Source organism: Denticeps clupeoides, chromosome 1, assembly GCF_900700375.1.
Source record: "Denticeps clupeoides chromosome 1, fDenClu1.1, whole genome shotgun sequence".
Taxonomy (NCBI): Eukaryota; Metazoa; Chordata; class Actinopteri; order Clupeiformes; family Denticipitidae; genus Denticeps; species Denticeps clupeoides.
Window position 1 is genome coordinate 7497590 of NC_041707.1, and position 27524 is coordinate 7525113.

General features: G+C 43.4%; 1 protein-coding gene across 1 annotated transcript; it reads left to right on the forward strand.

Annotated features, from left to right (window-relative positions):
* The first annotated feature begins 591 nt into the window (after positions 1-591).
* Positions 592-15850, forward strand: LOC114794817 (MAX gene-associated protein-like). The gene is made up of 22 exons (XM_028987628.1): positions 592-664; positions 3962-5094; positions 5431-6598; positions 6671-6746; positions 6878-6988; positions 7299-7400; positions 7490-7594; positions 7737-8431; positions 8516-8822; positions 8910-9058; positions 9242-9325; positions 9396-9435; positions 9792-10258; positions 10461-10665; positions 11131-11373; positions 11464-12185; positions 12557-12648; positions 12960-13119; positions 13589-13700; positions 13927-14235; positions 14489-14600; positions 14808-15850. Exons 2-22 carry the CDS (start codon positions 4034-4036, stop codon positions 15469-15471), a joined length of 6984 nt encoding a protein of 2327 aa, XP_028843461.1. The 5' UTR covers positions 592-664; positions 3962-4033; the 3' UTR covers positions 15472-15850.
* Positions 15851-27524: the final 11674 nt, after the last annotated feature.

Consider the following 27524-nt stretch of genomic DNA (forward strand, 5'->3'; position numbering starts at 1 on the left):
TTACAATCAGTATTTACAGGGACAGTACCCCCCGGAGCAACTTTGGGTTAAGTGCCTTGCACACTAAACAATGGTAGTAAGTGGGATTCGAACCTGGGTCTTCTGGCTCATAGGCGAGTGTGTCTACCACCCTAGACTTCTTTCTAAGTCGCCAAACAGTCAACGCACACGGATCTCCGGTGACTGGAAATTCGGCGTCCGAGAAGGAAAACGCCAACATGGGCGACGACGGGAACACGTCCCTCTCCGCGCAGAGAGCGCCCTCCCAACATGGCGACACCTCTTCCAGGGACGTCATGGCCAGCGTCCACCGTACAAACATATAACGCGAACGAAAACAGAAGTTCCACTTTACACGTATACTTCACGCGAGCAGGGAAATCACACGTCTAACGAGACCAGTTTACCATAGAGACAAAAGTGAACAAACACGTCGGCGGAGGTCGGCATTCTCACGTGGAGCGCCGCACCGTGGGTCGGCGGCGCGCATGCGCAATGGCGGGCGACGCGCCACCGCCGGAGCTGTGACGTACGATACGCCAGCACGCACGTTTTCCTCTGGTTGGGTGAGACGCACGGAGCAATGATGTCTGCGAGGGGGGGAGCGAGAGAAAGGGCGACCAAGGAATCGGCGGAAAGACGAAGCGACGTCGTCCTGCGAAAGGTAACCGTGCTGTCTGGTTGTGCGGACGACTGTGTTTACGCAGCTCGGCCAAGCCAGACCTACCCCCCCCCCCACGAGTGGAGAGTGTGGGCGAAAAAGCCACGAAAGGACGCCCTGCTGGCTGTCCATCGTGCTGGATGCGGGTCAGGAGCATGCGGGTTTCGGTGCGGCGGGGCCTGCTGGGCCGGTCCATCACATGCGGCGAAGGCCTCGGCCATTTTTTCCTTTTTTGATCGACGTTTTGCACCCCTGGAGTCCACATCTCACACGCGGCCAACAAACCGGGTACTTTCTTAAACACGTAGTCGGTAGTTGGAAGTAAATCCGACGCCGTCCGCAGTCAGGAAAAGTTGCAACGCGGTAGGCCAGGATGACAACAAGCCGACGACTACTTAGTAATGTCCACGCGGGATTGGATGTCTGGCGTCGCCGTAACCTTTCGTTTTAATATCAACCTAAATAATCTTTATCGCAGTGTCCTGACGGGTGTATGTTTTTTTTTAGCATATCTTTTGAAATGTGGTAAAAGTGGCCAAACACAACATGTATTGTTCGGTAGTAATACAATTGGTACTGAGTGGTAGTAGCATAGTGGGTAACACTTGCCTATGAACCAATTCCCACTTACTACCATTGTGTCCCTGAGCAAGACACTTAACCCTAAGTTGCTTAAGGGGGGGGACTGTCCCTGTAACTACTGATTGCAAGTCGCTCTGGAGAAGGGCGTCTGATAAATGTTGTAAATGTACATTTGCAGCAATTGTGTAGAAGTATTATTACCTGATAGTTATCAATATTGGTGAATATAACATTTTTGGTCCCCTGTTAAGAAAAGTTCACCATGTGAGATTATTTAACATTAATACGAGTTTCCCTCGCTTGTCTATGGTCCTGCAGTGGCTAAAAATGGCGATTGGTGTAAAGAGTGCTTTGGCCGTTCTGCGGCAGCTCAGACTGTCTGATCTGGAATTCGTCCTCTTTCGTCGTCATTAGGGGAAAGGTTACCTCCCCTTTCTCATGCTTTGTAAACCCAGAGAAGATGAAATAAGATCAACACCCCCCCCCCAACTTCACTGTCATGTAGGGCTGAAACGATTATTCGAATAACTAATGATTCGATTCCAAAAATGTTAGAGGAAAATTCTTTGGCTCGAGGCTTCATTTAATTCGTCACCAAAATCCATCTATTATCATATGTCTATCATATTTTTCTCTTTATTCTCTGATGGGCTATAGCAGGGGGTACACCCCTTTTTCCTTTTTTTAATTAAAGTAAAACTAAGGACAAATAGGCCAACCTATGTTTCATAGTTTTTTTTCCATGTACATCATGAATGTTTCACAGAAAGGTTGATTAAATGGGCTTAGTTTTGGAGCCAGTATAACCCAAAGGTTTTAAGCTTTGATCTAATAAAAAAATACTTTTTTTGTCAGGAATAACAGCCAAATGCTTGCTCATTTTAAGAAGATTTTCATGTTGATTAATCGATGAAAAAACCGACAGAATACTCTATACCAAAAATATTTGATAGTTGCAGCCCTTCTGTCATGTCCTGAAAACGTGTGAAGCATTTCAGTTGCTCAGTGATTGGATGTAAGAATGCACAAATGTATTTATTTTTTTTTTTTCCCATGACACGAGACCCTGAAGAACCAGTGGGTTAATTGAAAAATTTTCTGGAAAAACTCCCAACACGACTTCCTGTTTGTGCTGGATTTCCCACTCACTTCTATAGGCCGCTTTCCTCCTCGTCCCGCCTCTCTCCTCCTCATTAGCATTTAAAGCTACAGACTCTCATTGTGTGCCTGGATAACAGTGGCTGTAATTCTGCACCAAGGCTGCATTTCAGAAAGTGGCTTCAGATACAGCATTAGGGGAAACAAAAAAATTCATAATATGGGTCCTTTAAACTTTAGTGTGGCCAAAGGATTGAGGCAGTTCGCAACTGACTCATATTTCCACGCTTTTGTACTTTTACTTATTTTGGAGTTGCTGACCACATCCACAACTGAAAAATAGGTAACCAGTTCCACTAAGCATAACCGTGTTAATTTATACTACCAAAAGAATGCGAGATTGGTCTTGGGATCACGCTGACTGGATTTCATTAAAAGAGTATAATGCTACATTTTTTTGTTTGGGCCAAACTCTTCACATTGGATCCTTAGTTAAACTGGACATAAAGTATGCACACCAAAGAAATTCCTGTAAAATGATCTGATAAAATGAGTCCCTAATTAGACAATACAAATATGCTAATTTATGTCAAACATGTTCTCTCTAATGTGAAACGTACTCTAGCCCAACGCTGTGGTAATATTAGTAACCTGTAGCTAGTGGTCTGGAGAAATCTCTTTTTGTAACAATGGTGACTTGATGAGACAAAGCACTGTAAGGACACGGTTGGCTCAGTTAAAAAAAATACAGTGTAAGCAGAAGACGAAGATGTGCCTTTTGTTCGTTGTCAGGACTGTGATATTATAATCTGAGCTAAAAGGTTTGGAGGTTGAGTGCAGACGCACCCTTTTTGAATGGATGCATTTCAGCTTAAGTAGTTTACTTCTTTAATGCTGCTACTACAAAGTGGAATTTGTTTATTTGCAATTAATTTCCCTGTAATTGTTTATTAATTGTATGACAAAGATAGTCAGTTGTTGATGATTCGTCGTTTTGTCAAATTGGTCACTTTACATATGTTTTTCCTTTTCATTGGGCTCTACTTTCAATCGGTCACAACAGTTTGAAGCTTTTTCATCTGTTTGTTAGTAGATAATACAGATAACTAACAAATAAGTCTTTATCGTGAAAAGAAATGAACTACCATTTTTATTGGTGTGAAATTAAGATTGTGTTGTAGGCAACAGAAATAAACCATGTTTTTATGATTAGTATTTTAATAGGGAGGAGCCAGAAGATTGACTTTGTTAAAGATCATGCTTGTTTAATCTATTTATTGTAAATGTAAATCTTACCTAACGGGTAAGGAAGCAACCCATAATCAGAAGGTTGCCGGTTCGATGTGGAATGAGTTAGTGGCAGTGGTGCCCTAGCGGTTAAGGAAGCGGCCCCGTAATCAGAAGGTTGCTGGTTTGAATCCTGATCCGCAAAGTACTGTCCCCACATACTGCTCCCCGGGCTCCTGTCATGGCTGCCCACTGCTCACCAAGGGTGAAGGTTAAAAGCAAAGGACACATTTCGTTGTGTGCACTGTGGTGCGCTGTGTATCACAATGACAATCATTTCACTTTCAAACTAAATCTGAAACATATTTGTTCTTCCTTTGGTTTTTGTTCAAGGATGGTGGTTTGTTCAAGAGACCAGCTGAGGTAGAACACACAGGAAGACCTTCAGATGTTCTCCAAAATCTCATGGCCACCCAAAAGAAGCAGGCAATAATGGTGCTTCAAGAGGAGGGGGCAACAGCCCCAGTTGTAGCTCCAGCCACTGCTACATATCCAGCGTTCTTTGTTGTTATCAATCCAGGTCAGGCCAGTGAAGGTGGCCAGGGTCAGAATGACCTGCTGACCTCAAAGGGTTTAGAAATCTCAGTGAACTCACCCGTAGGAATAAGGGCAACAGGCTCTCATCCAGTCACCTCCACTGTCCCCCCAGAGGCTAATTCCAGCCAGCATGCAGAGCTGCTGCCTCCAGAAAGGACGTGCAAGGGCATCTCGGTCACTCTGGACAACAATAACATGTGGAATGAGTTCTTTCGCTGCACGACGGAGATGATCCTGACCAAGCAAGGGAGGCGTATGTTCCCCTATTGTCGCTTTCGTCTCTCTGGAATGGAACCGTTCCAGAACTACATGCTGGTCATGGACATCACTCCAATGGACAATTTCCGTTATAAGTGGACTGATCGGCACTGGGAGCCGAATGGGAAGGCAGAGCGTCATATCCCAGGACGAATGTTTGTCCACCCTGACTCTCCCTCATCTGGTCACCGCTGGATGCAGAACCCCATATCCTTCTATAAACTTAAGCTGACCAACAATCCCTTGGACCAAGAGGGCCACATTATATTACACTCAATGCAGCGGTATCTGCCACGGTTGCACGTGGTCCCTGCCGACATGCTGACAGACATGTCACAACTGGATGGGCCAGATGTGGTGACGTTCAGTTTTCCTCAAACTGAGTTTTTTGCAGTCACTGCATACCAGAACCTGAGCATCACGCAGCTCAAGATTGACTATAACCCCTTCGCAAAGGGTTTCCGTGAAGATGCCACAAACCTTCGCACTTTGCCCAGACTAGGATGCCTCAGTGCAGAACGTGAAAAGCCCAACAAGGAGCAACACGGTGCTGTAGGAGGAACAAGAAGCTCAGTTGAGAGAGGTCTTCAAGCGCTCTTTGCGAAGAAGGGGGGCTTTGATGTGAAACCAGCAGGTGACAGATCTCAATCTGATATCAAGACTGATAAAAGGTAAGTTTCAGAGAGTTCTGTAGCACCGTGAGGGTGTGACACACACACACACACACAAAAAAAGTTGGTTTTTTTTTGTTTTTTTTATAAAAACATTTCACATTATTGTTACCATGCAAAGTATTGGCAAAAGTTTTTTGATCTGTGATATTGATAGGGCTAATACTGAGAAACTGAACGTTAATGCTTTAAAATGAATGTTTTGGTTACATGGTGTTGAAATGTGAGTTAGCTCGTCTTGTCAGTTTTAAATAGGCAGTTTCTCCACTGGAGGAAATGAAGTGGTTTCTTCAAAAGAGTCAGTCTGTTCATTTTGCAAATCCCATTCTCTTTCAGTGCTGTGAAACGAAGACCAGGCACTATATCAGAACTGTTTCAGGAGGGGCCACTTAAGATGAAGAAGGCGAGCAAAGAGACAGTGATAGTCCACGAAACAGAAAGTGCAGGAGATACAAATCTGGAAGTGGCTTCTTCAAAGACATCTTATAAAGACATTGAAAGAGGGCACGAAAAGGTTGGCAAGAACCCAGGAATCGGTGGACAACTCAGTGAGGATTCCCATACTGAAGCTGTTGTACCTGTTTCCATAGAAGATAAGCAAGCTTCCCTGATGCAAACCACCCCAACCCCAGACAATTGTGACTTGAAAGCTGCTGCTGTGTCGTCTGAGAATGACATTCGACCTCAAAATAAGGATGCATCCACTAAGCATGCAGAACCTGCTACTCTACCCCTTCTTGCTCTGTTTCTTCAGCAGCTCAAGGCAAAAACGAAGCCTTTTGTAAAGTCCAAACCTAAACCTGACAGCATGAGCTGTACTCCAGACTCGGTCCAGGCCTCTAATCCTTCTCCCCCGGTTTCAGGGACGTTACCTCAGTTACCTGAAAAGTCACCTGCATGTTGTGTTGAAAATACACCTTCTTGTGTACTGTCAACAGACTGTGCCTCTAAAACACAATCACTGGAACCTTATGCCGCTTCCTCTGAAACCTGTGTTGCATCATCCCACCTTTCTACAGCTGACATTAACTCTCCACCAACATGCACTGAACTGTCTTTGAAGGCCAGGAGCGACTCATCCACACTACAACCAAATTCCACCGTTAACTTGTCTACCAACTCCGCGCCATTTTCACCTTGCACTTTTCCTGACTCAGAAATTTTACGTACCAATCACCCAGATGTATTATCCCAATCCACATCATTCCATGACCTTTCCATTCGGAGCCCTTCTCCCTTGTCTGATGCAGAGCCTTTGGAACCCATTGGTATTAATTTAGATGCTCCTGTGAGCAATGAGGGTGACGAACGTGCCCCACAATCCAGATGTCAACAGCGGCCAGGCAGCCAGTCTGGTGGAAGCAAGCGGTCAATGAAGTGTAAGAAGAGGAGGAAAACAGACAGACATGATGAACTTCAAGCCGTTGGAGGTCTCACTGATGTCAAAATGCAGCCAAATCTGGAAGATGTTGAGGGCCAACTGTTTGTTTCCTTCACATCTAAGGTAAAATAATAATTTTATGTTTGGTGTGGTTTTAATGTGTTTAATGCATTTTTCTTATATCCTTCATTACAGGAAGCTCTTGTTGTTCACCTTGGAGATGATGTAAGGGAAGAAGAAACACTGCCACCACAGAAATCCGAACAAGCAGGTAGTTAACGTGATTGCATTAATGAGAAATGGTTGAAGGATCTGTCAAGGACAGATCTCTGCAAAACTTTGGACATTTCAATATATCAGTGTAAATTAAATCATTCTTCTTTTCTTTATTTCATATTACAGCTGAAATCCCAGAGTCCATCCAAGAGAGGATATCTGAATGTGAAAAGTCTCTCCTTCAAGACTTGAAAGTTATGAAACACAAACAAGTTATCCATCCAGTACTACAGGAAGGTAATCATGCACATACTAATCATGCATGCCAGTGATGCTCATTTAGCCTCATTTTTTAATGTACGTAGGAACTCCACATCACCACCGTCGCTGTCTTTTCTCTGAGTGAGGCTCTGGTGTAGGATTTTCAAAAGTGGTTAAAATGATCAATCTATTAACATGTTTGAGAGATTTGCGCTGATATTCACGCAGGCGAGTACCCCGTACTCCGAGTTACCCCGTGCCATTATGGTAAATGTTGCAATCAAGAATGAAGGGAATGACTTTTGCTTTGCCATTAATTATTTCTGTTATTTCTTTTTTTTTTAAGTTGGATTGAAGTTGAACTTACTTGACCTCTCACTGGAAATTGACCTGCAGTATCTAGGCGTCCAACTGCCTATTCCCCCATTTGTAGAAGGCTCAGGGCCAGGTGAGAGTTTGGTTTATGTAGCGTTTTCTGATGTACCACTTCCAGGCGTGTGTGCACGTTGTAACTTCCTGTCTCTCTCGATGGTGTAGTCCCTTTTGTTTCTAGGACAGGGAAGACTACAGATTTCACTAAAATCAAAGGCTGGAGAGAGAAATTTGTTGCACCGGAATCGTCCAAACCTTCACAATCGGAGGGTAAGGTTTAACTGATTAATGGTTTTGTAAAGACTATCAATTATTTGTAGCTTACCATAAAAAAGTGACAATTTGGCAGGTTCAACTGTTCCTTTAATGTTTGCAATTAACATGTCAACGGACTATTTTATTTATTTTGTAGGAAGCTCTGACAGCGGTTTAAAAAATCGCTCTGCTTTCTGCAGCGACATGCTGGATGAGTATCTGGCCCTTGAAGGCAAACTGATTGATGAGCGAGCAGCGAGCTTATCCTGCACATCCATTCCGACTGTGGCCTACCAGATGCCGACCAAGAGCACCAGCTATGTGCGCACGCTTGACAGTGTTCTGAAGAAACAGACGCCCACTGAACCAGCCCCTCCGCCCTCATCCTGTACAGCGCTTGCTTCTCCACGTAAAATACCAAAAACATTCCGCGAGCTTAAAGAAATCCAAAAGCCGAGGCACAGCAGGCTCAAGAAACTCAACAAGAGTAGCACTGCAGAAGGAGCCACCTCTCCTGCACAGTGTCCCAAATCTGGCAAGCTGTCATCGGCTTTAGCGGTAACGCCAACCGCTGCTGTTCCTCACAGACGCAAAAAGGCAGCACATACTTCAGACACCCCAACTTTACCCGCCCCAAAGCTTGAGGAGCCGAGGAGACTAGAGCGTGTTAATGAAGACAGAAAGTCGGACCAGCCTGGCGCTGCCCGCAGCACTGAGCTCTCTGTTGGCATGTCTAAGAGACTGGTGAAACTCATGGAAGTGGAGGAAGGTGCGGTGTGGGAGGGAAGGGAGCGCCCTTTTATCACAGAAGAACGAGCAGCACTTGCCTTAGCATCCTTTGCTACTTCACAGGTAATACTTTTTTTTTTTTTTTTTTAAGGTCTTAAGTTTGAGCATTTAGTTTGAAGTGGGATTTTTTTTTTTCCTGTCTATCAGGATGAAATAAAGCATAATGTGGCTTCTCTGAGTGTCCTGAAGCGCAGAGCCCCACCCTGTCTCAGTGCCCACTGTAGGCTGGGCTGTGTGTGCGCCAGCCTGGTTCACGAGAGACACCACAGCCACTGTGGGAAGCCAGAATGCATGCTGGGCTGCAGCTGTCTCCGACACAAGGTGGTGTTGGTCAAAAACCTGACTGTGTTGGAAAAAGTGGAGGATGAGGAGGATCCTGGGCCTCCGGAGTCGGTGGCGCTGGATGCGACGTCATCCAGTGTCAAAAGACAGAAAAGGAGCCAGAAGGCCTATGGTGAGAGTACAAGTACAGCCACGCATTCCCTGTGCATTCATGGTTGGTTTTGCATCTTTTAGGATTTATTGCTTTTTGTTCTCTTAGTTCTGACTGACCATGATGGGAAACCGGAGCCAGTCACTCGTGTGAGAAATCTGTGGAACCGTAATGAAGATGAGGATGATCCGGAGCTGCTACTGGCACCTCCCCCAGTTTACCTGTCATATGCTAGACCAATGCAATATAACACTGAAGTAAGAGAAGTTAATAGCAGTCTTTAGGGTACATTTGCGAAAAATGTTAATCTGTAAAGGCAATGTTTGGTTTAATCATTATGTGATAATATCGGTATGTATATTTATATTACCGGATACAAATTGATAACTAGCAGGATTGTCAATTTTTTATTTGTTTGTTACATTGCGTTTTTCCTTCAGATGGAGGATGGCAAATTTAAAAAGGAGGACACTATGACTTGTGCTCGTGTACGGCCCATGTTTACTGGAAATTCTCGGAGAAAGGTGAGACAAAAGCTCTTTTGATCTATACCTTTGCTGGTGTTCTTGGCAAACACATGTTCTTTCATTGTAGGAAGATGATACCTGCTTGGAATCAGGAGATTCAGCAGAAGGTGAGTGTTTCCATCCCCTTTACTCAACACAAGCAGACCATGCTTGACTGTTCTGAATTTAAAAGTACAGAAAATCTATAAAATCTGGGATCTGTTTAAAGTGGGGTGCTAAAACTCATTCCAAAAACCCTGGTATGGAATTGTATTGCTTTTCTGTTTTCCTACCTGTTTCCCATGTTTTATTACACATTCTTCAGTAGTGCTGTTTCTTTACAATTTAATTCTTCTCACGCTTTTTGTACTATAAGCCCTATTTTGCAGTGTGTGCACCAGGGAACACTATTTCAATCCTGTGTGTACTTGTACAAGGCTGGGCTGGCAGTAACAAATCTTAAATGTATTATTTCATGTGTCAGATGTGGAGCCTGGGCAGTGTGTCTCTGGGCCCTCTAAGCGGCTGGAAGTCATTTCGGATTGCAGTTGGGAGCAGCCGACAGACAAGAACTGTGTTTTGCACGTGCTGTGTGAGCACATGGCACAGGACCGTCTGAAGAGCCCGTTCTGGGTCGGCAAGTACCGCATCCAACCCATATCACAGTTGGTCAGCCAGGAGGAACAGGGCCCTTGTGTCAACTACAAGGTGTGCATCTCAAAGCCCCAAATCAGCTTGCTGAAGCACAAACTTCAGCCCAAGGAAAGCCAGACAGAGCCGCCAGAGCAGAGAACTGAGCAGGAAACGGAGAACACCACCAAAAAAACCAAGGTGAAGTTGAAGTCTGCTCTACAGCCAGAGTCGGGACTGCCTTTCATGTGTGGGGTCTCCCAGGCTGGCCTGCTCATTGCAGAAAAGATGTCTGGAGACCTCAGCAAGCCTCCGGTTACAGTAAGTTTCCAAATCCTAGCAGTCTTATTGAGTGGTTATGGTGTACCAGATGCTGGATTTAAAAAATAAAAACAATCATAAAAGTATAGATTGTCCAATATGAACATTCATATATTAAATGAAATACCTTGGCGTCTCAGAAAATCAAGAATGTCCATTTATGAACTTGCTTTTAAAACTTCTCTTTATACCCTATGTTCAGCTTAATGGCAAATCCTACTCCCAAGCAAAGCTACAGCTGGGTCAAATGGGTGCACTGCACCCAGCCAATAGACTGGCTGCCTACATCACAGGCAGGTTGAGGTCCACCACTTCTCAAGCAGCATCGAACACTCAAAAGGAATGTCCCTCAGCAACCACATCTACTTCCACTGTTTCCGTGGTTAAAATTAACCCCAGACCTGCAGGTAAGATCATCTTGTCTCTTTATCGCTTTAACTTTCCAATAGAGGTTTGTGCTGTTTGTTGAAGACATATCGAGGGCCAGCAATTGCAGCAGCATGTGCATGTTCTGTTGAAAGTTTCTTCCAAAAAATAGAATAAAGTCAGTCATTTTCCAAACATAGGTTGGTTGGTTTTGATTATTGATTGTTTTGACTGAATCAGTAACATTTTCACAACAGACTTTCATTGTTATTACCTGCAAAAAAATCAACTCTGGAAATGCTTGGTTTGTTTTGTCATGTACATTGAACAGCCATAACATTAACATTGTGATTGCATTGTGAACATTTATGTGATTTTAATATAAGTAATTATTTGGGAAAATATAATACTTTGTTTTTGTTAGTCGCCAAACACAACTTTTTTTTTTTTTTTTTATACCCATCTGTTTGTAAGATCAAGCTTTAAGCCTGTACTCATTTTTACAGATGGCACCTCATCTACAAAGACTGTGAAAGTAGTTCCGAACCAGAAGATGGTTGTGTATTCATTGCCAGTGAGTAAGGGAGGCCAGCCCGTTTCCACATCCACCCCTTCCAGAATTTTATTCCAACCAGTGCGGACGCCCACTGGGAACACCCTTTTCCGGAACCCTAGTGGCCAGTTGGTGCATCTTGTGCCTCTGAGCCAACTGCGAGCCATCAACCCGAACCTAGTGCTTCAGGATAACAGTGAGTATGAATTCTTGTAAGATACTCCCCAACACTGTATATTAGTATTTTAATGCTTTCATTACATTGTAATATTTTCTTGTCCCCCAGAAGCATATGTCCAGATACCAAAAGTAGATGGCTCTGGATCATCCACTGTCCCAATCTTGAGTACCCTCTCATTAGCTCTAAAGAAAGCATCTGAAACAAGTTTGAGTCCTGCTGCTGCTGCCACTACCACCACCACTGGTATCTCAGCGATCATCACATCTCCAGTCAAATCCTCTCTTAGCACCCCTGCTGCCACAGACATGGGGACCACAGAAGTTAATTCCACTGTTAACTCTCCATCCCAAGCCTCCAGAACGGTGGCCCGTCCAGTCACCTCTGACATTATCCAAGCTATTTTGAATGCGGCTCCAAGGCTAACAAGTCTAGGTGCTTCTCAGGTACCACAGAGTTCTATATGTGCTGGGGGGAAACCAGCATTAGCCACACCAGGAAATGGCACTTCCACCACATCGGAAAGTTCTAATACTTCTGGACACCTGAGCGCTGAAAATGTGGTCTCCTCAGACCACAGCTATACAAGTGCACAAAAAGGTGAGCAGAATAGTGAACCTGGAGCACCTGTTGACAATGAGGTTTCAACATCATCTGACTCAGTCCAGAACCCAAGAACTAAACCCAAAGCAGCTAGCAGACATACATCAGAACTGTTTGAAGAGATGTTTGATCTAGCGCCCCTGAGCTCGGAGGGGTCTGAGGACGAGATGGAGTCACAGAACTCGGACATGTCTGAGGAGTCTGAAGATTCTGTATTCATCATCAGTGTAAGATGACATGACAGCCACCAGCAAATATACATTCACACATTATCATGCAAAATGTGTATCTTTACAAAATTTAAGGATCTTAATGACTGGATTTAGGAGATAAAATTATATTTTTCATAGAAAGAACTTCACAATTTTGAAAAATAGGATTTACAATTTGAAAAAAACTTAGTTATTTTAAAGATATTCACACTTTTCAGAATAGACATATTTAATTAATACATATACCTAAAAAATATTCAGATAAATTGGTATTAGTTTGTACCATGCATGAAGCCTGTTCATATAAGAATATGCCAGTAATCCCAAAAGTATTGTTTGCAGAAGGTTTGTACTTCAAAGCATACCTCTGTCACCATTTTTTCCAGGACTCAGAAGATGAGGACAGAGGTGGGAATGAAGAAAATACATCAGTAGATGTTGAGACAGTGGATGAGTGGACTGTTCACAACACTAAAGTGTAAGAAGCGTCCAAGAACTGCTTTCTAATTAAGGGCCATGATTAAATAGAGACATGTATGGCATTAACCAGACACCCTTATCCAGAGCAATTTGCAATCAGTTACACGGACAGTCCCCCTGGAGACGTGTCTTGCTCATGGGATACAATGGTAGTAAGTGGGGTTTGAACCTGTGACAGTGGTCTTTTGGTGTGTTATGCTGACCAAATCATCGTCAGTTTGACTGTGTCTCAGTTTTTTTTACTTGACCTGTCTGTATGCCATTATAATATTTCTGTTCACCAGATACAATTTTTGTTGTTTCCCAAAGACCCAAAGAGAATATTTTGAAGCGCGAATCCAGAAGTCTCACAGAACACTCCATACAAGAGCGGAAACGTCGAGTACAGATGCGACAGTGCTTTGATCAACTCAGAAAGGCTGTAAAGCTCAACAATCCCAGAAGTTCCAAGATCAAAATAATACAAGCGGTAAGAGAGACATGTTCAAGACCCACAGAAATTATAGTAATGGTTATTGTCTATGAGACTATTTTGATTGCTTTGTAAATTAAATCTAATGATGTTTGCTTAGAACTGTCTTTAAACATAAGACTACACACAAGCTGACATTTTAAAAAGTGAAGTGATTGTCACATGTGATACACAGCAGCACACGGTGCACACAGTGAAATTTGTCCTCTGCATTTAACCCATCACCCTGAGTGAGCAGTGTACAGCCATGACAGGTGCCCGGGGAGCAGTGTGTGGGGACGGTGCTTTGCTCAGTGGCACCTTGGCGGGTTGGGATTCGAACCGGCAACCTTCTGATTACGGGGCCGCTTCCTTAACCACTAGGCCACCACTGCCCCATTTTATGCGACATGTTTTATGCAACATGTACAGAATTTATTAATAATGACACTGATTATAATATTTTTCTGATTCTGTCTTTTTGCAGGCCACCAAAACAATCCGTTCACTTCATTTTGATGCTAACTGCTTGTCTATTGAGATGGAAATGCAGACCAAACTGCAAGCAGCTTATCTGAACAAGATCACACTGGCCTCTGGTAAGGGCCATTTTCTTTCATCTTCTTTACTCTATATTTTAAGTAAGTATACATGAAGAATTTGTCTTCTGGACAAATTTAGTTTACATTTTTAACCCAATATTGGCATTTAACCCAATTTTTGCCATTATGGCAGGAGTATTTAAAGGTGTTAAGGAGAGCTGGCAGATCAGCCAAAATGAATATAGGAATGTTGTATATTAAAATCAGTTGGTTTTATTCACAGGAAAGTCTGTGGAAATGATTAAGAAGAAGCTTAATGAAATTATCAAGATGGACAAGCAGTTGCAGACCAGGAGAAAATTGTTGAAGAAGCCAAAGGCAGCACGCAAACCCCCAGCTCCAATTCCAGCACCTCCACACCCTCCACTTTCTGTGCCAGTTTCATCACCAGCACCCCGGAAAGCCCAGATCACCGTCCAATCCCCTCCTGTACAAAATCCCCCCAGCCCTGCCCCGTTGTTGTGGAGGAAAGTCATAGGACATTTCCCATCAACCTCAGCAGAAGGATCTGAACAACCGCCTATGCCCACAGGTCAGTGCCAGCAACAAATTTTATTTCTCATTACAAAAGAGCATTATTTTTCTTCAGAACCAGTGTCACCAGCGTTCAGTACAATACTTTGCCAGCAAATCTTTACACTTAGTAACCCTTTGCCCATCATGCACTCCACTTCAGGCTCTGCTGGGCACCCGTATGCAAAACCAGGTGTGCCCACCATTCTTTTGGGTTTAAATCAAACCCCCCAAAAGTATATAATATTGATAAATCTTGTGATGTGTTTCAGGTGTTGCTTCAGTGACTATTACCATCCCTGCAGTATCACAGCCGGTGCAGGTGTCTATGCCTCTGATGCAGAATGATGCCAGGCTTCAGAACCAGGAACCAGGTAGCTACAGGTTTCTTTACTCTGAATATAAAGATGTGTGTGAAATATTGTATGTGACTATTTTTTATTTAATTTTATTTTAATCTTTCAGCAAATGTCACCATTCCCACGATACTAAATGTGAAATCTTTGGTCTCACCTGAGAAGAACCCAGTGACTGTTAATACACATAAGACTCAGCCCCTACATGAGTGCCCTGCTACATCCACACCCACAGTCCCCGTTCCCGAGGCCAACAAGTAGAAGAAGTGAAAGCATTGGAGGAACCCTTACCCTACCTGAGAACCAGTAAAAAGGAGTCTCTGGCCGAGCCTACTGCTGTTGATTCTTGCCAGGAGAAAGAGAAGGATGCTGACGACGAGGGAGAATGTGACGATCCACTGATGTCGCTGCTTGATGAAATTTGCAACCTCAACGATCAGCTGAGCAATGACTCGAGTCTGCTCTCGGTCACCCCGTCCAAGCTGGGAGAGTCACTAGCAGGCATCGACCAGGACGAGGACCACTCCCTCAGTCCCTTACTCTTCAGTCTGAATGATGACCAGTTGCAGACCCCCACCTCGTTTCCCAGAGGTGACTTGATCAAACCACCGGCTCCAACGCCCGCACCGGTCAGGGTGAATTGTGGGCCTGCTCTGTGGACAAAAATGATGCCTAATGGACACAGTAACCCCAACCCCACGGCTGAAGTCAAAGTGGATGCACTGGCCCCACCCCCTCTGCTCCAGATGAAGGCAGGCACACTTGCCATGATATCGGACTCAAATGGGTGGTCTAAAGAGAGCGAGGTGTCATGGAGGCCAATGCCCAAACTCGCTCCATTGGGGTTAAAGACTGCTGCCCAGACTAATGTTAAACCAGGAAGCAATTCGTCCTCATAGTTCTGTCTTGTGTTCTTTTCCTAGCCAATCAGGGATGTACTTATTTATGTCTATAAAAGGAGAGGACTTTTATTTGTGTGTGTGTGTGTGTCTACACAACAAGCACTACCTGCTGTGCCTATCTGCTTTAACCCAAAGATGTAAAAAGGAAAAAAAATTAATCTGTATTCAATAATGTGGTTGTGTGTTTCTCTATCAAGCTGTTGGTCTTATTTTAAGGACTGAATAGGATATGCAATATATGAATCACTCTACTATAACTTTTCAGCTCAGTTAACTGTAAATAGCTGTGGCCCCTTTTGCTCATGGAGGAGGGGCCATCTTCCTTGTCTCTCTTCCTTATGGGAATTTATTAACATTTAAAATGTCCTTTCCCTTGAGCCAATTTTCTGTATTTTGAAAAAATGCACAATTTAGACAGTCATGGTTAGGGTTCAACACTAATTAAAAGGGGATGGTGGACCTTGTAGTAATTCACTCAAATTATGATTTAAAAATTGGTTTGCGGTCTCAATATCATTGAGATACTTTTAAACTGTCTTTTTGTCAAGACTTTATGTATTGTTTTAATTTGTGTTAAATCTGTAAAGCAAAAAGGAATTTTTAGGTTTGGGCTCAAAATTTCAGATTCCTGGAGTGCTGGGAAAGTTCTTACAATCATTGCTGCCTTTAGAAGACCATGCTTTGTAGACCATAATCTAGAGAACTCCCAGTTGAAATTTAATGTAAGGCAGCATGTATTCAGATTTAATGCAATGTAAAGGGCGTGCAGAACTACTGAAATTTTGTGGTGTACATACTAAACCTAGACTGTTGCCTGTAGTTCTGTCCTGTTCTGACTTTTTTTTTATATAGTGTGGAGATAAAAAAATATATGGTGTAAATTTGTTCTTGTGCAATGCAACTTTTTTTTTCTTAAGAGAAACGAACCTCCTGTAAATTAAGGTAGTTTACTGCCTTTTTTTTTTTTAAGTAAGGAAATATTTTTCTAAGATGTGCATATCCAGTTCATGTTTATATTCAGAATGTCCTGAAACAGATCAGAAATCACCTTGAGACTGAATTAAAAACTAAATGTGGAAATGACCTGACCTTTCTTTCTCTAACTAGTAATGGCCTTCATGTGCCAGTCCCTCAGCGATATTTATCTTGACCTTTCAAGTCAACCCCTGGGAAGGTGTGTTAATTGAAATAATGGTGGCTATTGAAATTATTGCATGTTGGGTGATCTTTTGTTATCAATTCCCAAAGGTCCTGTTACTGAGGTCCAGGGTTCGTAAACAAGACCTAAAGGGAATTGGCGTAGTTTGGAGAACCATACATAAAGGAGTCTGAAGAGTGGGGTGGCTGCGGTGCCAGTGTTGGGTCGTGCTGAATACTTTTGTTGTGAATGAAAGATATACCGGTTATTTGATTTGTATTTTTGTGTCCATGAAATGCATGTAGTCTTTTTCATTGTGTTTGTATGTTACTTACGTGTACTGAACGTTTGAAGTGGTTCTAGTATTTTTCTCTTGAGGGGGAAAAAAAATTCCAGCTTGGATCTCAATTATGAGCAAACCACACAACTTCAAGAAACTGCACCGACGCCCCCCATCGACTTAACGCTGCCATTTGTGCCGACTGTGGAACTGCTTGGCCAACCGCAAATACATCGGCAGCCATCTTACCCCCCTTATTCTACATTCTGTCCCTGCTGGGCACCATCGGGAATCTGTGCAGCCTGCGCGTGTGTCTTCGGCCCTCTCGCCCCTGGAGCATCGGGTCTGTCGGGATGCTGAACATTGCCCTGTGCGACTTGGCTTACCTCGTCTCCATGGTCCCCTGGGCGGTGTGCATGAGTGCCGACTACGGACTGGAACATGGGTTATCCGCTCTGCATCGTGGTCAAGGTCCTCTATTTTGTCGGCTTGACGTCCAGCACCTTGTTCATCTCCGCTGTCAGCATCGATCGCTACCTGGCCATCACGTACCCGATAGCGTTTGAGGATGGTCCGTACCCCCCGCAATTCTGCACTCGTGTCCCTTGCTTCTGTGGGCCGTAACGGGCGTGCTTGTTTACCCTGAACTATCCGAACATTGTTTACCTGCATAATCGGGACGTCCCCATCTGCGGGGTGGTGGTGGTGTCCAGTTTTAATTCTGTGGATGCCACCTACAACCTCCTCTCCTACTACTCCTTACAGGTTCCTTACCCCTTCTGCTGGTCGTCCCATCATATATTAAAGATCATGGCTCGCGTGAAGCAGCTGCGGAAGCAGTGGGGTCCAGGGAGCGTCCAGGGCCGTGACAAGGCTCTCTGGCTGATATATCTGTGTGTTGCCAATTTCCTCATGTGCTGGGTGCCAGGACAGCTGCTGGACATCATCTCTTGCGTAGTCCTTTTTCACGGTGGATGACTGCACGAACACGTGCAAGGTGGCCAACATTGTGAATGTGCTGGTGGAGGCCTCGCAGTTGCTAAGTTCTTTAAACGCATGTCTGGACCCCTTCCTTTTTCACATGAACCATGATCTGGGAGAGGTGGCGTGGAAGGCTTGGGCGTGGTCGATGCACTGGGGAAGCAAGTGGTCATGCTGGTGCAACAAGGAGGGATTTGAGAAGTCCCCCGGTTTGAGACTTAGTGTGCGGAGACTCACCCACAATACAAATGCAGAAGCACTGAACATCTTATAATCACGTTTCGTATAAGTGTGGATGGTTTTGTGTGCAATCAACACTTTATGACTTTTGATCCAACCTTAATTTACTTTTATGTAAACTTTTGTTCTTGTTTCTCATAAATGAAGAATTTTCATTTATGAAGACATTTGTGTAGGATTCCAAATTCAAAACCTTCTACATTGTTATTACCACTGAAGTGGGAAAAAGGTCATTGTATAGTCAACGAATTATTTAACCAGCTGGTTTATGTAGGATATAAGAATGATATAACTAAATGGTCACTATCAGGTGTAAATGTGTTGTGTATAACTGTGATGTCATAACCGCAGTATGATCGCTTACTGAGAGATTTTAAGATGTGCAAACATTTTGAATGTTAAATAAGATGTGCAATAACATGTACAGTACAGTCCAGTCCAAAAGTTTAAACACACCTTCTCTGTTTTCTTTATTTTCATGACCATTTACATTGGCAGAAGTTCTCACTGAAGGCATCACTACTATGAATGAACACCATGTGGAGTTATGTACTTTAACAAAAAAATGTGAAAATAACTAAAAACTGTTTTATTCTATTCTAGTTTCTTCAAAATAGCCGTCCTTTGCTCTGATTACTGCTTTGCACACTCTTGACCTCTTGAAGCTCATCGAGAGAATGCCGGCACCTGAAATGGTTTTTCCAACAGTCCTTGCAGGAGTTCCCAGAGGTGTTTAGCACTTGTTGGCCCCTTTGCCTTACACTCTGCGGTCCAGCTCACCACAACCATCTGGATTTGGTATCAGGTCCGGTGACTGTGGAGGCCAGGTCTCCCACTTTTTGTTAAGTACATAACTCCACAATGTGTTCATTCATAGTTTTGATGCCTTCAGTGAGAATCTACCAATGTAAATGGTCATGGAAATAAAGAAAACCCACCTGAATGAGAAGGCGTGTTTAAACTTTTGGCCTGTACTGTATACCATAATTTTTACATGTTGCGTTTATTTGATGAAAATCCCTTTTGTACCACTAGGCGGCGTCGCCGCTGCGTTTAATCCGTTCAAATTACCGCAGATTGGGTCATTCCGGTTTGACAGCGGCACATACTTAAAGACGAAGTCGTCAAATATTCGTAATACATTTTTGTGTTTCGGATATTATGAGCATATTAGTATATTATTACGTCTTCGCGTAATCTAAATATATGTGTCACTAAATTTAATTTGAACAGAAAACTTTGTTCCTTTTTAGATATTTACCGGTCCAAATATTATATTTGTTACCATGGTTCTAATTTTGAAATATGTTGAACATTAATATTGTGTGTTGTATATTATGTTAAACATCGATTGTCGTTGTTTGTTACGATAACTAGGTTAGTCAATTTCCCCAAGAGGTGTGTAAAAAAAAAAAACCCAGCTCGACCATGCTAGCTAGCTAACGCGTTTAGAATCCTCGCTCTCTCTCCCGGCGCAGCAATGAACGCGTCAGCAGAGCGGGCAGCTAGCGGCTAACGCGGGGCGGCCGCCGTCACTCGCCCGTGGAGCGGGCTGCGGAGCGGACAGAGCAGCCGGGCCTCCCGACCGCCCGACCCTGCCCGAGAGAGGCCGAGGGTGGGGTCTCCGCCGGGAAGCGACATGTCCCCGTCACAGCGGCCGACGGCAGAGCCGAAAAACTTCCGATTCGGCGGCGCGGCGGGCAGACGGTTCCTGAATGCCGCTCGATTTGTGTGATTTTTTTTTTTTTTTTTTTTTAAGATGACACCGTATTTTTATAATTTATTGACACACGAGCCGAATGCACTTTTTGCACCGCGCAGTTTGTGGACCGACGTGTTACCGTCACGTTGATGATTCGTAGGTCAAATCATTGACATACAGGCTACACACCACACATACACACATAAAAAACACCAACAAGATGACGGCGGAAGGGTCCACGATTAAAAACCGGATTTAAAAAACCTGCTGCGCTCTCCGTCCATCAAACTGAGGAGGGAACAAGCGGGAACCAACAAAGAGAATCTCTCCAAAAAGGTAAACGTTGGCCGGCAAGTGCCGGTGCTTGCCGGCGGCTCTCCGGGTGGAAAACGTTGCCCCGCCACGAATCTGCGTTTGCCGCATGGCCGGGACTGCGAGTGACGCTTCTGTTACCGCTCCGGCTTTCTTTCTTCTTCTTTAGAAGCGTCATTTGTCGCAGGACCATCCCGTGGTTTCCTGCCCCTGTGCGCGGCGTAATAATTAATTGATGCGCGGAAAGTAACGCTAGCCGGTACCGAGCCGGTACCGCGCCGGTACCGGTCACGAGGAGGGTCGCGACTGCACGTTTCCATCCATCAAAAAAACAAAAACAGGAGAACCCGCACCTTTTGCGGAGCATAATGGAAAACCATCCGAATTAAATAATAAAAAAAATCCTTGGTTATGATTTTGTGAGTGAATATAACGTCAATGTCACCTATTAAAGCTGTTTCAGGGGCCGATGGAATTAAATAAGTCCTTTTACACGGGTTCAGGTTTGAATATAAGTGTAAGTTGGTAAAAGTGGTGTTTTTTTTTTTTTTTTGTATTTGAGAGCATGTCCTCAGACAATAATTTGTTTTATGATCTCTGGACACGTGTGCTGAGCCCCGGCATGTCAGTGTCTTGGTAGGAGACGTGCCAAGAATAAACCGGGCTGGGCCGTACGAGCGGACGCACAACAAGTGAAAATAACGCAGAATACCGCGCCGCATTTCTCCTGGACTTCCTCTGGCTTCCTCTCCGATTGCCTGTTTACACCCGAAGGGGCAGGGGCGATTGCACCTTCCTGTCAAAGCCCAGGGGCCTTCTGTCCCTGCTTCACCCGTTCGGACTAGGGCCTGTTGAATGCCTGTTGAGTGGCTGCATCTTTTTTTTTTTATTTAACACCTTTCAAAAATGGTCATCTTGTTAACCAAACAGGACCTTCATGTTACTTGCCATAATAGTGGAATTGTCTGTGGTTTTTTTTTTTACTGTGTTCTATGTTGTCAGTATAAACACCATGCTGTGCGTAGATCACGTCTTCAATGGGCCGCAGATTAACAATATAGTTAGAAGACTGTCTCATAACAAAAATTGGTCATATCGAATGTAGGTATTATATATATATATATACACACACAACACCAACTGTATTACATACTTTTATTTGTGTGTAATATATATACATACATACATATATATATATAATACACACACACAACACACACACACACACACACACACGTATGCCTTACCATGGCTATTCCAGACAAAGGGAAGTGGAATTCACTGGAGTCTGTTTCAGACAAAGGAAGATGCTCTCGGAACGTGAACGTAATTCTAGCTGCTTTACCGGGGGGGGCTTTTGTGTTACAAAGTCTTATCAAAGGCACCTTCTCCTTGTTTGCCTCCAGTTTGCGGGTGGTAGATTCTCCAGAGATCCTCCAGAGGCTACCGTTCTGCCCCCAAACCGGAATATGCAACGAAATACTCCATTTCTGAACTCCATCATGAACTGCTAAAAACCAACAAGAAAACGGCTTGTATGACGTACGAGCAGGGTTTTCTGTTGTTAGTCGGTTACAAATCGCCATGCCTCATTCAGTGTTGGGGTTTTGCCCCTACCCCTCCTTCTTTATGTATGTAGAGCTCTTTGAAGTTCCCGTGGCTTCGAGTTACAAAAGAGGGCATCTGTGAGATCAACACAAAAACACTGAATGTATTTTTCAGTCACAGTTATCCGTTTCCCCAACATCAGGCTGAACAATTTAAAAAATGAAAAGGACTGCATCATCAAACACGATTGGAATCTCTCGGTTCTTTCAACACTGTACGAGAAAGCCGTGCAGGCGGCGTGCCGAGCGGAGAGCTTGCTGGGGCGATGTGCAGGGGAGAAGCCAGAAGGATGCGTGCTGGTTTCGGAGGGGTGTGTGTGGTGTGGTTTGTGTGTGTCAGTGAATGGATGAGCGTTTTTGGCTCACACGGGAGACACGCGCTGACGGGAAGAAAATGTCACCGGTGAGGGTTTCGGGGTTTGGGTGGGTCAACTTTCTGCCGATGTTGACTTCAGACGGGGCCTTGTGAGAAAAGGAGACGCTATAATCACCAAGGAGCAAAAGTAAGTGCTGATGTGCTTTTTTTTTTTTTTCCTGCTGAGGTGGGCACTGATTTGTGCAGCGCTTGTCAAGTGCATACGGTTTTTTACGGACGCCGAAAGTTGATAAATCATCATCTTCCATTTTATTTCCAGCATTGTTTTATCTTGTGTTTATGGAGTGGGAGATGCCACTGCTTGCCACAACACAAAACTAAATCATATGTGACCATTAATATATATATATTTGAAGTGATACACAGCAGCACAGCACACGGTGCACACAGTGAAATTTGGTCCTCTGCATTTAACCCATCACTCTGGGCAGCCATGACAGGCGCCCGGGTGTGGGACGGTGTGTGGGGACGGGCTTCGCTCAGTGGCACCTCAGCGGCACCTCGGCGGATCGGGATTCGAACCGGCAACCTTCTGATTACCGGCCACTTCCTTAACTGCTCGGCCACCACTGCCCCAAATATATATATATATATATATATATATAATATGTGTGTGTGTGTGTGTGTTGTGTGTAGTGTGTGTTGTGTGTGTGTGTGTGTGTGTGTGTGTTGTTTATTTATTTATTTTAAAACTTTTTACGTTTTCACCAGCTAGTTTAAAACATGGTGTCGCTGCTATTGCTAAAGTAAAGCCTCCCTTCACTGCATCAAAATTTTTATTTGCTTAAGGAAGTCAGGAACGTCTGTACTTTTGGGGCAACAATCACAGAGCATGAGCCTGATGCCCAATGTGAACAGTTTGAAAGTGAATATGTCGAATATTGTTGGGGTCCAGCACAAACATGCAGTTGCACTCATGATGCATGTTTTACCTTTTAGGGTTTTACGCTGCATACTTTGATGTACACTTCTCCATGTCCCTTCTGCAGGTGACTCTTGAGAAAGTCATTGGGATCACCTCTCTGGGCAACCGTGCGCTGTCCTGTGACCCCACTTCCGGCCTTGTGGCCTACCCTGCAGGGTGAGTGACTTTGGGCTGGAAGAGAACAGGCAAACCCGGCAAAAGAACTGACAATTTAACAGAGGAGGCTCCTTCTGCTTCCATTACAGTGTGAAAGAAAAGTTCCCACTGACTGTGGGCAAAAAGAGGGAAAGATCCCTGTTGTGGCAGATTTGAACAATTGCTTTAAAAAAAAACAAAAAAAAAAAGAATTAAAACTTTTACTCGTGGCAAGCCGGCCTTTTCAAAGATTAACAGGGTGCTTTCAGTTTGCCTCAAGAAAAGATGTTAACTTGGCCGTCCATGGCTGCTTTTTTCATTTGTTCGTTTTGAATGCAGTCATTCCTACTATAATTAAGTCCCTCTGTAGGGACAGTGAAAGTGAAGTGATTGTCACGTGATACACAGCACACAGTGCAACACAGTGAAATTTGTCCTCTGCATTTAACCCATCACCTTGAGTGAGCAGTGGGCGGCCATGACAGGCGCCCGGGGAGCAGTGTGTGGGGACGGTTGTTTTTTCTCCGTGGCACCTTGGCGGATCGGGATTCGAACCGGCAACCTTCTGATTACAGGGCCGCTTCCTTAACCGCTAGGCCACCACTTGCCTCCAGTGCGAGATGCCTCAGACCTAACTGCCTCCGAGTTCGGCGCAAATCTTTCCCCGGCAGCAGAATGAACTAGGAGCCAAAAAGGCCAACAGCCACGTCTCAGCACCTGCAGCTGTCCGTATTCGCCGAGGGAAATGATGTGGCGCGTAGAAAGGAAGTGCTCTTTCAGGAAAGCTGGATGAGATGCACACGAGTCCCCAAGTGTCTGGTAGTTAAATTGGTGTGACAGCACTGTCCACACATCCAGACGTCCTCGTCATCAGACTAAAGACAACTTGCTGGTGTCCTTTTAAACATTCTGGCTGTTTCACTCCCATTCTTTTACCCTTTTTTTCATGTTCACAATGGTGAGGGGTGTGTTTTTCTGTGTAATGGTTACCATGCAGACTTTCAAAAGCTTTAGCACCTGCAATGGTACAATGGTATTGTGTAAGGGGTGCAGTATTTATGCACTGGGACTATGTAAAGAATTTATGGTACCCCGGTTTTAAAAGGCTATAGGTTACCCACAGTAACTCATCCAAAGGGGCGCTAGTCTAACCAGAAGCTCCCTGAAACCATCACCGTGAGAACAAACAGCGAGAGCTTGCCTGGCCTGGCCTGGCCTTCGCATGCAAACACAGCAATGCGGCCCTGGTACTCGGAATTAACTTCTGAAAGCTAAAGGGTTCAATCCGAACGGGTCTGAATGGCTGCATTCAGTGTTTGCCCTGATTAGGCCATTTGTCCCTCGCGGGCCTACCCTGTTTGTGATCAGAGCTCCCATTTTTGGCTCAGAGGTAGTACAAACATTGACCCATAGATGAAGACCTACACTATTTGGCTGCTGATTTGTGCAAATATTAAGTAGTTAAGTCTTGAAACAGCACACGCTATTGGACGATTCTCTCATTTTGCTAACTTTGCTAAAGTTTCTTTATCCTCATAACTAGAGAATACTTGTACTAACTTGTATCTTTCGTATAGTCTGACTTATGCAAGAAAAAACAAAGTGAATAAAATGATTGTATTCATGGTTCAAGTGCTGAACCATGAATATGACAAAAAGCCATGTGCTTTGTTATGATAAAAGCCATACAAGCAGTTTGAAAACTTGCCATGTGATGCACCGGACACAGAAAAACTAGTCTCATTTGTTAAAACGAACTTCCGCAATAAAAATCTGTTAACTCTCTAACAAAACTATTGCACCAAATATTTTAATGTATAATGCGTGTCAAAATTGTGCAATACTTAAATGAAATAATGTTTATGAGATACCAATATATGCAGCTAAAATGACCAAGATGGTCAATGCGAGGGACAACAATGTCACAATTGCTGTTAAGTTACACACTTAATAGCCAGTACTAAGAGTTAAATTGTGGTGCATTGTATGAATATTTCAATTAAGCCTTTACTATTTAATATTACATTTACAAGCTGAACTTGTCTGGGTTATGATAATAATTACAATTTCATTGAAAGTAGTAAATATTTCACATTGCAAGAAGTAACCATGTTTCAGATGTCTACAAAACCTTAATTTTTTTTTAAATACATTTAAATTAAATGATTTACATTATCTGGGAACCTATCTTAAATATTAGGACAAGTAAAATATTACAAATATTACAGAATTTATTTTGTATTTTGGTTTATTTTTAAGATAATTGCACAATTAACTTTTTATTTCATCGTGAACATCAGTTCACTAAATCTGTCTAATGAAAGGGGTTATTACAGGGTCTCACCAGCTTGTTAGTGAGAGAGGAAAGCCATGTTGACGTGCTTCTCCATCACATGGTGCTTTTAATCTTATTATGCAGTCAGACTGTGGTGCACATTGAGACTGGAAAAGAGCCACTTCGCACCTGCTTTGCCTGGTTAAAATTGCGCCATTACATTATATCATAGGCCAATATGGAGCAGTCACCGGGGGAAGCCTGTTTGAGATGTCTCACGTCTTCTGCCGCAGGGTAACCATCCTTGACCATCTTTTTTCTTTTATGAACAGGACTGGTTTGGTGTTAAAGCCCATTGTTTTTGGGCTTTAACAATAGAATATCCACTGAGATTATTTTCTATAACTTTCTATCCAAACTATTGACAACCACAGACATCTAAATAGGCCACTGGTGGTCAACACTAAGTGATGGTCTCATTATTGCAGTGCTTTTCAGTGAGATAGTAGATTGTGTTTTGTGGTGTCCTATTTTTGAATTTCATTAAAAGTGAAATCATCACTTGAAATTCCTGGTCTGTTGCAAAGATGTGCAACCGATTCTCCATTTTTTCCCCCCAGCTTTCACCCGTGAGCCCGTTCCTGCCGAGTCAGCAGAATATGGGTTAGCTGAGGCTGTCTGCATCTGTGCTTCTGTGGGGTGGATTCACATGAATGTGTGGAGGGTCAGTCAGTAAAAAACTCTGCAGCTGTCCAGCAGAAAATGACCCCGTGGGTGTTGAGCAATGGAAGTTTGCTTAGCAGTGTGCGCCATTCTGTTTCTTATCACGAAACAGTATTATAATTGAAATTGAATTCAATGTGGTCCTTTGAGGAAAAGAAGAAAAAGAAAGAAAGAAAAAACACACACACACACCTTTTGAAAACTATGGAACAGAAAGGCTCCATAGTCTACAATTACCCTCCTTGCGTCCTTCCAGAACACATGGCTTTCAATGATAACGCCCAGCCCACGGGTCCATGGGTGAGGAATGGTGGCTAATTTCACAAACGATTGCTTTCTCTCTCTCTATGAGAATACCCACTCTAAATCGATCTTGGTGTGTAAATGCAATCAGCGGAATTGTGACCTTTTCCTCGTCTACTGGATGAGGTCATTTAATTTTGGGCACAGTGTTGTTAATTTTAGGAGAATGTTATTTCATTAGAGGGCCTACATGAAAACGCTTTAAGTGGATTGAACTTAACCGTAGATTTATAAGCACTTGGGCCTGGTTTGTATCTGTGTCCTCTGTGACGTAGGTCATTTTTACTTAGGGGTGTACTCACTTTTGTTGCCAGAGTTTTAGACATTAATAGCTGTGTGCTTAGTTATTTTGGGGGGAAAGGAAATTTACACCTTTAAATAAGCTGTACACTGCTGTCCGAAGGAAAGATGTATAATAAAATTATTACAAAAATGTGAGGGGTGTACTCACTTTTGTGAGATATTGTATACGTTTGCTAGTGGAAATGATTGGTTCACGGGAATCTTGCAGGTTCATTGATTTTAGTTTATTATTATTATTTATGAACTTTCTTGTGGGTGTTGTGTATTCATGAAGTGTAACATCATATCTTAATGATGCTAGTGTCAAATAGAAACGAAAGGCTGATCAATTCTGTTGGGATGGCTGAGGAAGTTTGTAGTGACTTATGGATCGTTTTTATGGGAATAGTAAAAATAGAAGCTGCATCAGTCATGCCATTCCATATTCCATTTATTCCACATTTTGCATTTATCTCAGCATAGTCGATTTATTCTTTGCCACATGTGTTTGTTATTGTGATGTATTACCATATAAGAGTTACTGCATACTTTGCAACTCTATGAAAGCATTAATATAAAGATAAATTGTTGAACTGTTTGCATTTTGCTGAACTGTCATATATATGGTGACAGTAATATTACATTTAGGTACGTGTGCCTTTACAATGGAGGTAAACTGGTATGGATAGCAGGTGGTAAGATTTTGCTCAGTACTGAACAAGTTTCAAACATCATATTTTTGTCGTTGATGGTTTGATTACGTTCCTTTTG